We start from the raw sequence: 12,594 nt of genomic DNA on the forward strand, positions 1-12,594 counted from the left end.
AAACAGTCGTGATTTTGATGAGTGTTTAGCTCGCAGTGAGGGAGCAACAAGCCGTTTGGCAGATGCAGAGCGGAGTGAACGGGCTGGGGTGTAACTTTTGACCATGTCCTGGATGTAGACTGGACCCGATCCGTTCGCAGCACGGTACGCAAGTACTAATGTTTTGAAACGAATGCGGGCAGCCACTGGTAACCAGTGAAGGGAGCGGAGGAGCGGAGTCTATTTCTATTTGGCCTTTATATTCCTTTCGGAACATAGGCCATTGATGAATTGTTTCCACCCTCATCTGTCTTGAGCCATCCTCTCCAGCTGTTTCCACGTCAGCCCCTTCTTCTTGAATTCCTGCTCTGTGCTCCTTCTCCAGGTGTTTTTGGGTCGTCCTCTACCCCGTTTACCTTGTGGGTTCCATGTCAGTGCCTGTTTTGTTATTGCTGTTGTGTTTCTTCGTAGTGTGTGTCCAATCCAGCTCCATTTTCTCCTTAACAGCTGTATATCTACTGTTTCTTGTTTTGTGCATTCCCACAGGTTGATGTTGCTAATTGTGTTTGGCCAGAAGACTCCAAGGATGCGTCTTAGGCAGTGGTTTATGAAGGTTTGCAGTTTGTTCGTGATGTTAATGGTGGTTCTCCAGGTTTCGGAGCCATAGAGCAGCACGGTTTTAACGTTGGAGTTGAAGATTTGAAGCTTCGTCTTGAGGGAGATTTTGTTACTTTTCCAAATTTTGTTTAAGATGTTGAATGTTGTTCTTGCTTTCCCAATTCTTGTCTTCACGTCCTCCTCTGTCCCACCATCAACAGCTATCACACTTCCCAGGTAGGTGAATTTGTCAACATCTTCCAGCTTTCCTGAAACCAGCTTGGTTTTCTCTCAGTTCATCATCAACCCCCTTACGCAGTCTCTCCAAGATGATGCGGCTGAACACTTTGCCTGGTGTTGATAGCAACATGATCCCTCGGTAGCTGTTGCAATCCCGGAGGTTTCCTTTCTTTGGTATGACAGAAATGAGCCTTCCAGTCTGTTGGTATGTTTCCTTCTTCAATCCATATGGTCTTTATTAGCTGGTGGAGCATGGTGGTTGAGGTGTCGAGATCCGCTTGTAGAGCCTCTGATGGGATGTCATCTGGCCCTGCTGCTTTGCCACGTCGCAATGCCTTGATGACCTTCCTCACCTCAGATCTTGTTGGGGGGGCACAGTTGATGTCAAGCGTGTGCGTGGCTGGTGGGATCTCTACCTTTTGGGCAGGGGGCTGTCTGTTGAGCAGCTCCCTAAAGTGTTCTGTCCACCTTTGATGTTGTTCTTCCTTGGTGGTGAGGAGTCGTCCCTGTTTGTCCCTGATCTGAGTGTTTGTCTGCCTAAACTTTCCAGCTAGTTTCTTGGTGGTCATGTAGAGTTCTTTGAGGTTGTTTTTTCCAGCTGCTTCCTCTGCTTCCTGTGCCAAATTCTCGATGTAGTTCCGCTTGTCACATTTTGCACTTTTCTTCACCTCTTTATTTGCTGTTTCATATTCTTTGTGAGCTGCTGCCTTTTTTGCTCGGGTTTTGCTTTTGTTTAGTGTGTCTTTTTTTGCCCTCCTTTCTTCAATTTTCTTCAGTGTGTTTGTTGATAACCAAGGTTTATGGTTTTTTGTTTTTCTCCCCACTACTTCTAGGCATGCCTCCTTCCATATGTTTTTCAGGTTGTTCCAGTGCTCTTCCACTGATTTGTGCTCTTCTTCTTGCAGGGCTTGGAACCTGTTCTGTAAGGTGGTCTGGTACAGTTCAGTTGTTCCTATGTCCTGGAAGAGCTGGATGTTGAACTTTGTTCTTGTGTTGATGGGGTTGTTGCATCGCTTCAGCTTGAGCTGGAGTTTTGCAGCCAGTAGGTGGTGGTCTGACCCAGCGTCTGCCCCCCTCTTCACACGGACATCTAGGAGAGAGCGCCTGAACTTCCTGTTTATACATATGTGGTCGATTTGGTTTTCGGTAGTGTGGTCAGGTGACATCCAGGTGGCTTTGTGGATGGGTTTATGGGGAAAGACTGTCCCACCTATGACCAGATTGTAATCAGCACAGATGTCTGCAAATCTCTCACCGTTTTCGTTCATGCAGCCGATTCCATGTTTCCCCATTACCAGTTGGTATCCACTGTTGTTGTTTCCCACCTTTGCGTTCATGTCGCCCATAAGTAGAGTGATGTCTTTTTCTTTCCTGGCCTGGAGTAGCTGTTGTAGTTGGTTATAGAAAATGTCCTTTGTTTCCTCCTCAGTGTTGTTGGTGGGTGCATAACACTGTATGAGTTGGAGGTTGATTCTTTTATGGGTAGTTTGGAATCTTGCAGTAATTAACCTGGAATTAATGGGCTCCCAGCTGATGAGGGCCCTCTGTGCTTCTTTGGAGAGCATAAAAGCCACTCCCTCTGTGTGTGGTGCTTTATCATCTGGGTGTCCGGAGGAGCGGAGTAGTGTGAGTGAATTTAGGTTAAAGACCAGTCGAGCTGCTGCATTCTGGATGAGCTGCAGAGGTCGAATGGCACTAGCAGGTAGACCTGCCAGGAGGGAGTTACAATAGTCTAGGCATGAGATGACCAGGACCTGGACCAGGACCTGCGCCGCCTTCTGAGTGAGAAGTGGACGTATTCTCCTGATGTTGTTCAGCATGTATCTACAGGAACGTGTTGTTGCAGCAATGTTGGCAGTAAGGGAGAGTTGACTGTTGAGTGTCACACCCAGGTTCCTAGCAGTCTGGGTGGGGCTAACACAGAGTTGTCAAAGTTAATAGTCAGGTCATGGGTGGGAGAGCCTTTCCTTGGAAGGAAAATTAGTTCAGTCTTGTCAAGGATAATTTTCAGGTGGTGTGCAGACATCCACTGAGAGATGTCAGTCAGACAGGCTGCTTCGTGCTGCTACCTGTGTTTCAGATTGGGGAAAGAGAGGACTAGTTGGGTGTCATCAGCATAGCTATGGTAGGAAAAGCCACAGCTAAAGACGAAGCAAGAAGTGACAAAAGTCATGGCGGTCATCAAACCTGTCGACTACGGGGCTTTCTTTGACACAGTCTCACCAGCCATTGAGGTGAACATCTAAAATGTATTTTCTTATCAGTAATACTCACATGGTGGTTAAAGTTGCACCCTATGTAAACACATCATCTGTAGCATTTAATAAATAAATAAATGTTATCTGGTGGTTGTATCAAGAGCGATACTGTTTAAATTTTAACTATCAAACATTAGCGAGTTTTTGTATCTATTTACTAGGGTTATCTACCGAAACTGGGTCCTACTCATTCGGTACCAATCATAACACAGAATACAGTGCCTCATTTTGGTGCCTCAGCTCTGTCCTGAAATAGTTGCTCTGCTCATGGGCAACATAAAAACTCTGGTGGCAACACATTCTAGACATTGCTCTGACAGCTTGTAGCCTACAGTTAGTTAGTAGTTATCTCAAACTGGAGTCGACATGAGACAAAAAAACTAAAGTGTGGCTTTATTTCATGCAAAAGTATTTAGACACCGTAAAAGGCAGCAAATGCAAATGCAATAGCCGTCCTGGGAGCAACAGCTTGTAGCAGAATGCATTTTGTGTGAGGAACAAGACAAATTTGATAAAGCACCTGGCGATGCACAGGATACAGCACCGTGTTTGACTACATACGTGACCCATGTCAAGCACATCAGCAGGCAGTGTGGGTGTCCCAGCCCTGGCGGTGGGGGGACGATTGACGCAGAGTTTAGAGCTGGAGGATTTTGCTGTGTTTAGCGCTAAAGCTGTTATCTATTGTTAAATTAATTTAGTTGGGTGAGGTTTATTTATTATCTGATTTTGTATGTAAATTTGTTCAGAGTTTTGGACTTTATATTTATATATTTAAGTTAAGTATACTTGAAACTGTTAATAGTTAATATGTTTTAATTTGCCTTAAGGGATAGTTCACCGAAAATGTTTAATTCACTCTTTATCTACTCACCACTTTGCTGATGGAGGGGTGGGTGAAGTGTTTGAGTCCATAAAACCCTTTTGGAGTTTCAGGGGTAAACAGTGTTGCAGCCAAATCCAATACAATTGAAGTTAATGGTGAGCACTTCTTCAAACCTATTAAAAAAACATACTGCTCCTGTGTTGTCATCAAAGTGTCTGTACACCCCGACATTGAAATTCGACTCGAGACGGCATCATTTACACCAAGTTTTTAGCCTAAATGTCCTCTGATATTCTCCTTCGGAGCCATGTTCAAGTTCACACACACTGCACACACTGCACACAATGCAAACACTGGTAACTGACTTTTAGCTATCCTTTTACCAATAAAAAAGCCATTCTTACCATCGCCTGTGATTTTGTGCTTTTAAACTAGTTTAAACTTACCTGCTAATATCAATGAAAATGTTGAGATAGTGCGTATGTCATTTAACCATACTTCACTGGAACAACAAAATAGAAAGATATGGAGATCAGATAATCATGTGAGGATAAGCCATATGTTTTGGATAGTCTCCCAAGAAGAAAACAGGAAAACAGTATATCCGTGGTTCCACCCAGGTGCAACTACAACATGGCTCCACTTTAAATGTTACTGCAATAATAAATTGTGGCATTTTCTCTTTTTCTATTACAAAGGATGGTCCTGTTTTTCCTATATGCAAAAGGAGATAAGATAGGAAACACAAGAGCTCCTTTCGTTATCATTTAGAGAATGAGCTCTTATCTTGACTACTGCTGAAATACTACAATCGAATAATCCTAACTCTTTATGGATTTTTGTCCCCACATCTTTCCTTGACCACATGACGTTTTCCATCATGGTTTTGGGATAGTGGTTAGGAAACTGCAGCCAGATTCTGCACAGTAGGCATCGCAGTGTGGTACCACGGATACAGAAAGCTTTCATGTTATCCATCTTTATAATCAGTCAATGGTTTATCAACAAAATGTATGCGTTTTGTATCCTCAGTTGGATTTTAAAGGCAGCAAAGGAAAGCGATGATTGATACATAAATTCTAACATGATGAAAATGATTATTTTACTTTTATGTAGGCACAAACTATTTAATTTCACTTAAATCTCATTGTCCCGTAGACCCACCCGGCCAACTACACAGAGGAGGTGAAATCTGCCTTCCTCCAGGCAATATATGACAGAGGGAATCTGTCCTCTCCAGCAATAAATGACTCAGAGTTCCTGCTGTGGCTCAGGGTTCGCCTGCGCCCTCTGCTGGTCGACCTCTCTCCCAGCCTGGTGACACCTTTACTTGACATTGGGAAGAACAGGAGTTGTAATAGCAGCCAAGAAATGTAAGTATGCCTGTGGTGGTCGTGATTATTTTTTGATTATCATTGTGATGTGATCTGATTGTTGACTTGCTTCTGACTAATGTTCTTCTGAATCTAGCATCACATTGTTGGACACACTACACTTGACACTTACGAATAACACTAAAAGGGAAATCTTTAAAATTACCCTCCTCTTCCTTCAAGGTCTGTATTAAAGATAATTTGTTTAATAATCTTGCACAATGTAGAAAACTATGTACAGCATTTACCATTATGTATATATTGTTGTGATGTATTTTTTAATACAGGTCCAACACCTCTCAAATGTTACACTGGCAGAAGCTTGTACATCTATCTGAAAGACACATTCCTCAGCTTTGGATTCCCAGATTTGTCCACGTTCAAATCTCTTCTGCCAGCGACACGTGAATCAGAGGTGATATAATAGAATCCATCTATAAAGTTCACACAGATTGCTCATTTTCTTTTGAAAAGTGGGGCTAATCAGTTTTCACCAAATTCCTTTTCATGTGTTTTCCAAGTGGTAATTCAGTAGAAATTTCAAACTGAGTATTGTAATTTATTTTCGTCATTAATTCCCCCCCTTTCTATTTGTTTCAGCTCCTAAGTACCATCAACGCCGCAGAGCTGAATCAGCTCCTCAATCAACCCAATATGATTGACAACAACTCTGACATCTGTGTCCTTTTCAACAACTACAATTCATCAGGAGAGACTTGATTCACATTTAAAAATGTTTATTTTGACAAATGCACTTTGGACTTTTGGACTTCGCAAAGTGCGACATCCTTTGCCCTTAACCCTCAACAAGAGTAAGGAAAAACTACAAAAACCTTTTGACAGGAAAAAACGTAGAAACCTCAGGAAGAGCCACATGCGAGGGATCCCTCTTCCAGGACGGACAGAAGTGCAATGGAGACTGTGAGCCACTTATGTAGCCGTTCGTAATGTTCTTTTTTCCACAGCTGACTTGCATGTACAACCTGCTCAAGTGAAACATCTCCCAGAACTACAGAGATTATCCTTCTGACATGCTTCTGCTTATATTTTGTTATGGCAAAATCTGTTCAGTGAGTGAACAATTTTGGTTTTGTAACCAACAAACCTCTAAAAGCATATTGAGTATTGAACATGTTCTTAGAAGTGACTTTTTCTTGTTGCCATCAGGAAGTTATGTTTTACTTGTTTGCAAAAATATTTGATACTCCAAATCCTGTATCCCTTCTGCAATCCGTCATTTAAACGGTACATAGATTTTTAAACCCTTGCCTTCGTTGTTGCTTATCTTTTCATCCACTTAAATTGTTTTTTTTAATAATAATTCGATCAGTTTTATTTATTCTATAATTATTCTCATACATTCTCATTCTCACATATACTTATTCTTATATTATTATCCTACCTTCTATATTTGGACCTATCTGTGTATGTTTTATTATACAGGCTGTTCCAAATGAATTGATCCCAGTGGGATAAATAAAGTAGTTTGAATTGAATGGAATTAAATAGATGCGTGATGCGTATGTGTGAAAAAACATATTTGCTTGTTAGATGGTGCAAATTAATCAGAAAAGTAGTCTGTGTGTCTCACTGTTTTAAAATAGATTATGTTTCAACTGAACAGGGCATAAAAGGCTTCACTGTGGGCCGAGACAACGTGGAGGTCATGGGAAACATGGCCTGCACTCTGGACGGCTCTTACATCCAGAACGCTGATCCTCTCATCCTGGAAAAACTCAAAGTCTGCAAAGATCTCTCTGACAGCCAGGTGGCTTCCATTGAGACGCTGCTGCTGTCTGGGAAAACACCATACGGGTACAAAAAACGAATCCAATTAACAGCCATTGAAATTATTTTTTTAAAGCATGGGCAAATAATCTTCTATATTTTTCATATTGTCAACAATTCGTATAAAATATAGAAATAGGGAACAATATATATCTCAACCTGTGCTCGTTGGACATCAGCACACTGACGACCATAACCCCGGAAAGTATCAGGTGGGTGTCGGCTTGTGGCTCAAAGATTCCCAAGCACGGCCACAGTGAGTGACAAGTTAGAGCTAACACTGTCTGGTGCCTTCTTCTCCTTCCATCCTGTCAGAAATGCCAACCCCCTGAATGTGGCTTCATGTTCGTCTGACCAGAAGAGTGTCCTGTATGAGATCAGTAATACTTCCTTCAGCTCATAGCGCAGCAGTCCTGAGACCTTTTACAACTTAATTAAAAGCTCTATGGGTGAGAATGCACGGTACCTGTCTTATGACTGGTTTCTGGCTCCCATTTAGTTGCTCATGTCTTGCCTGGCACTTCAGTCCCCCTAGGCTTTCAGCAAGGGCCACACCCAGATCCGGTGATGTCAACTCAGTCCCTTGTCTCAGCTCTTCCATCCCACTCTACATCTGATCTTCATTCCTTGCAGCAGGATGATCCCTTTCTAAAAGATGTGTTTGTGTTTTGGCGACGGAAAGCGCCGCCTACCTTGGCTGAAAGGCAACAATTGTCCAAGCCAGTCATGGCGATTTTGCGCCAATGGGACCGCCTAGTGGAGAAAGATGGGGTTCTTCTCCGCCGAGTCTTCCGCTCCGACGGGGGAGAGGAGTCTCTCCAGTTAATCTTGCCTGCAGTTCTCAAGCAGGAGACCTTGAACCAGCTTCACCAAGAGCACGGCCACCAGGGCATCGAGCGGACTACAGAATTGGTCCGACAGCGCTGCTATTGGCAAGGAATGTCTTCAGACATAAAGACTTGGGTCCAAGAGTGTGAGCGCTGCCAGGTCGCTAAGGACTCGGGCCACGTGCCACATAGTTTTATGGGCCACCTGCTTGCCTCTCGACCCAATGAGATCGTGGCCATCGATTTCACGCTGTTGGAACCTTCCCGGAACGGGTTTGAAAATGTTCTGGTAATGACAGATGTGTTTAGTAAGTTTACCGTAGCTGTCCCTACACGGGATCAACGAGCCTCCACTGTGGCTCAGGTCTTGGTTCATGAGTGGTTTTATAAGTTTGGTGTTCCGGGCCGCCTTCACTCGGACCAAGGAAGGAACTTCGAGAGTTCTTTGATTCACCAGCTCTGCTCGTTGTACGGTGTCACAAAATCCCGCACTACCCCATACCACCCTGCGGGTAATGGTCAATGCGAGCGGTTTAATAGAACTCTTCATAACCTCCTTCGTACCCTGCCAGTATCACAGAAACGGGATTGGGCCTCTTGTCTGTCCCAGGTGCTGTTTTGTTACAACACCACTCCTCATCAGGGCACTGGTGAGTCGCCCTTCTTTCTAATGTTTGGACAGGAACCTCGGCTTCCTGTGGACTTCCTCCTGGGTCGAGTTCAGGATCCAGTACCTGGCGAGGTGCAGGACTGGGTGGTGGAACATCAAGCTCGACTCAGAGTTGCTTTTGAGGGTGCTCGTGAACGGTTGTTGGCTGCTGCTAACGAAAAGAAGCGGCATGATCAGCGGGTCCGAGATCTACCTTTCACAGTAGGCAAATTAGTGTACCTGAGGAACCACGGTGTTAGAGGTCGTCATAAAATCCAAGACCTTTGGAATTCCGTGGTCTACCAAGTTGTGAAGCCCCCCTGCAGTGATGGAGCAGTTTCCACGGTTGCCCCTGTGAACGACCTGCAGAAGGTCAGAAATGTTCATCGGGACATGTTAAAGGCCGTGGTCCAGCAGGAGGCTACCAATCCCCCACCTAAGATGCCCTCTCCGCCGTCTTTGGTGGCACGGGATGATGATTCCTCTAGTGCCGGAGACTTATGGGTCTTGGTTCCTGAAACCTTTTTCCCACAGTCTGCAGTGGTTCCAAGTACCATGCGTCTTGACAGCCCTCCTGTCATGATCCCATTGCAGACCAGGCCCATTCTGGCAACACCTCCTGCTTTTAGAGGTTCCTCGCCGCCAGCTCCTTCATGGTCCCCAACTGAACAACCAAGTCCCAGGCAGCTGGCTCTGCGTAGATCTGCTCGTTCCACGGCAGGCCACCATCCGAATGTCCATCATCTTCCTCGGCCCGCAGATCACCAGGACCATGCTGCCAATAGACCTCCAGGCCCGGTGTCTAACTCCCAGTTGGCCATTTTTAGACCTTGGTGTTAGTCAGACCTTTCTGTCCATCGCCGGGCCGACGATGCAAAAGGGGGGGATAGATGTAGCCAGATGCACGCTCCCTCCCTGCCGCTGCGGGGCGCTCTACCTGTTATAATGGCGCACCAGTCATTAGGCGACGTCAGGCCTCCCGTATTTAAGGAGGCGGCCGTGTTTGGCTCGCACTCCTTCCATTTCCGCTCCTCTCCGGTGGGTCGTGGATAGCGCGGAAGAGCTACTTCTGTAGCCGCGGCGTGGTTGTGCAACAGCCAGCGCCTCCTCTAATTTTCCCCCCTCGTCGCAGCGTGACTGACTGCTGGCGTGGGATCGCTCCGCCGGGGGACCTTCGGGGTGCAGTTGCGGGTCTGCTTTGTAAGTAACGTTGTCTGCTGTCTCTCGCTTCTCTTACCCAAGCTGACTGTTTATGTCATGCAACAGCTGGACTCATCTACGGCTGGGGGAGACTCCCACCCTCCGGGTTGCTGTGACGGTGCCTTGGCTTGCAGGGTGGTGCGTATGGCCCCATTATTCACCCAATTCAGTTATGTTGTCATATTAATTATTAAATTTGTTTATTTCGCCCTCCTAGAGGCCCTGCTCCTTCGTCGGCCGTCATTGGCCACCACGTCTCAGACGGACCTGCTGTTTTGGCTTTTACCGGAAATTGCACTATCCTAAATCACACTTTTAATGAACTGTTGCAGCTGATAAGAGCACGGCTCCACAGTTGAAGACTGCCTGGCTCAGGACCAAGGAAGTGTGTTCTTAAAGTATTGTCTCGTGCACTGTGGCTCTCCACGCTATAGCTTCACGGCGCGTGGAGTGATCACCACAAAGGGACGCCTAGTTTTTTAGCAACCTTTAAATCCCGTTTATATTGGTTGGTATTTCGTTGTTTTGTTGTTTTGTTTTGTTGTTTCAATGCGGACATGTTTTAATTATTCTTTTATTGTTGGTCAGGTGCTGTGGGCCTGAGGCGGCGACCCAATTCCTGGTGGTGGGGTTTTCTTCACAACCCGTTTTGTTGGTTTGCTGTGTCACGGGTGGCGAGTTTATTAATCCTTCCCCTTTTTCTTTGGTTGTCGTCGCCGTGGTAAGTCCCAGCCCTGTCCCTGTGTTGCTCCTGTCAAGCGTTTTATTGCATGTTAATTGGTGTTCTGTTTGTTTTCATTTTGTTTGTTGATTTATGCATTTATTTGAGTTATATTAAAGCTCTTTTTTTTTTATTAGTTAAACACGTCTCTTGCCCCGTGATTTAAACGAACCTGTGCTGTTGCACTTACAATATTTGAGTTATTTCCTGGAGGTGAAATTCCTCTCACTATCCCCGCTTTCCCACCTCGCTACATAGACAAACTGGGTCTAAACCTAACCACCAACAGAACCAGCACGACCACTGCACCACCCAGCTCCATCAGCAGCACACATACTGCTACATCAGCATCAGCACCTGTATCAGTGTCGACGTCAGCTTCAACATCTGCACCAGCATCAGTGTTGGCATCAGCATCAATATCTGCACTAGCATCAGTGTCGGCATCAGCTTCAACATCTGCACCAGCATCAGTGTCGGCATCAGCTTCAACATCTGCACCAGCATCAGTGTCGGCATCAGCTTTAACATCTACATCAGCATCAGGGTCGGCATTAACATCTGCATCAACATCTGCATTATCATCTGCATCAACTTCTGCATCAACATCAGCAGCAGCCAGTAATGTGACAGCAACACAGGGTAAGAAACATCTGGGTTTATTTGTTCGTTAAGTGAGTTTTGGCTTGGAGCATGAGGTCTTCACACTGGGAATGTTTCAAGAACTGTTGTTGTTATATCACGCGGTATGAAAAAGCAACTGCTGTGTACAGGATCCTGTTGTGTTCCTCTGACCCTCAGATGAGGTGCTAACCTCAAACTGTCCTGGACAATCATTCTAAGATGCATATGTTCTGAACCAGAGAGGGCGTTGTATCCCCTGTATGGGCTCAATGGAACTCTGCTTCTCACATTCAACTTTGTAAAATGGAGTTCATCATTACTGAATGATGCATAAGTCATTATTTTTGCCAGGAGAATGAGCCAGAACAAATAGATTTCACTTTTTATCAAGAATATGTTGTAATTGTAGCAAATTCCCTTCGATGCCAGTATGAAACATTTTGATGCATAATACTCAGACAATTATTTTGTATTTATTGTGTTGTTTAAGCCCCTTAGGTGCAAAGGCCTTAAGTATTTAACCCTTGTGTTGTCCCTGCTTCCCCCGGCTGTTGGCCCCCTCACATAGCCCACCACATATTAGCACGCACACGTAGGGCAATAGACAAGTGAGCAGCCCTTGCAGATGTATTTGTTACACCCGCGGCACACTGTGTGAGTTTTACAGTCCTTTTTCCTGGGGCATATCTGACACCTCTTCCTCTTACTGCGCCCCGGGTAAGGGTGCTGCTAGGGCTATGGAGGACCGGACACTCGGGTCGTCGTCGTGGTCAAGGCTCTCCGTGCGGGGGATGCGCTCCCTTCGTGCGATGAACAGAGTCACGAGAGCCTTTCCCAGCTGCTCGAGGAACACCCTCCGCTTGTTCCGCTTGCCTGGCATCCAGTCAGGGGTTGATCTCTCTCCATATCACGGCGTTGTAGGAAGGAGCGTCGAGGATGTTGTGGAGAAGAGCGACCAGGGGCCAGCGCGGCAGTCATCCTCCTGCAACTGTACATTCTGATCCACCTTATCTGGGTTATCACGCCTCCTTTATTTGCGGTTGCTTAGTCCAGGGATGACCGGTTTCCCGTCCTCCTTGGTCGCTGACGCCGGCCTCCGCGTGCCGTGTGCTCCAGGAGCACCACGTTCCTGTTTTCTTTGGGATGTAGGACACCAGAGTGGCGGTGGGCGTGAATGCGAACTTGGATGAGAGCACCTCTCTTCCATTGACAGCGAGCAGCCGGTCGGAACTCGGGCCCATTCTTCCGAACCGTGCAGGCCATGGCAGTCTTCCTCTCCAGGAGCTGCAGAGTTACGGTAGGAGGTGAAGTAATTGTCGCACCTGCAGTCCCTCCGTTACATGAGCACTACCCGCAACCCCTGGTTCGTTCTGGCGTCTGCTGCTGAAAGCTCCGGTGTACACTTGCATCTTCCAAGCATAGCTGGATTTTGCATATGAGCCACCATGACTGATCCGTATTTAGCGGCTTGCTGGGCATGTACTGTCGGAAAGGACACGGCCTAGGGAGAGA

General features: G+C 45.9%; 1 protein-coding gene, 1 long non-coding RNA gene and 1 pseudogene across 2 annotated transcripts; 2 read left to right on the forward strand and 1 right to left on the reverse strand.

The window, feature by feature from the left end:
* Positions 1 to 225: 225 nt before the first annotated feature.
* On the reverse strand, positions 226 to 2,450 carry LOC124852611 (annotated as a pseudogene).
* A 513-nt stretch (positions 2,451 to 2,963) lies between these two features.
* Positions 2,964 to 6,265, forward strand: LOC124852576. The gene is made up of 5 exons (XM_047341527.1): positions 2,964 to 3,050; positions 5,059 to 5,273; positions 5,371 to 5,456; positions 5,561 to 5,688; positions 5,874 to 6,265. The coding sequence occupies exons 1-5, from the start codon at positions 2,988 to 2,990 to the stop codon at positions 5,991 to 5,993; spliced, it is 612 nt and encodes a 203-aa protein (XP_047197483.1). The 5' UTR covers positions 2,964 to 2,987; the 3' UTR covers positions 5,994 to 6,265.
* Positions 6,266 to 9,667: 3,402 nt separating this feature from the next.
* Positions 9,668 to 10,161, forward strand: LOC124852577. Its single transcript, XR_007032985.1, has 3 exons — positions 9,668 to 9,737; positions 9,804 to 9,875; positions 9,955 to 10,161. It is a non-coding gene; the product is annotated as an uncharacterized LOC124852577 (long non-coding RNA).
* Positions 10,162 to 12,594: the final 2,433 nt, after the last annotated feature.

Source organism: Hippoglossus stenolepis, chromosome 10 (assembly GCF_022539355.2).
Source record: "Hippoglossus stenolepis isolate QCI-W04-F060 chromosome 10, HSTE1.2, whole genome shotgun sequence".
In the NCBI taxonomy this organism is placed as follows: Eukaryota; Metazoa; Chordata; class Actinopteri; order Pleuronectiformes; family Pleuronectidae; genus Hippoglossus; species Hippoglossus stenolepis.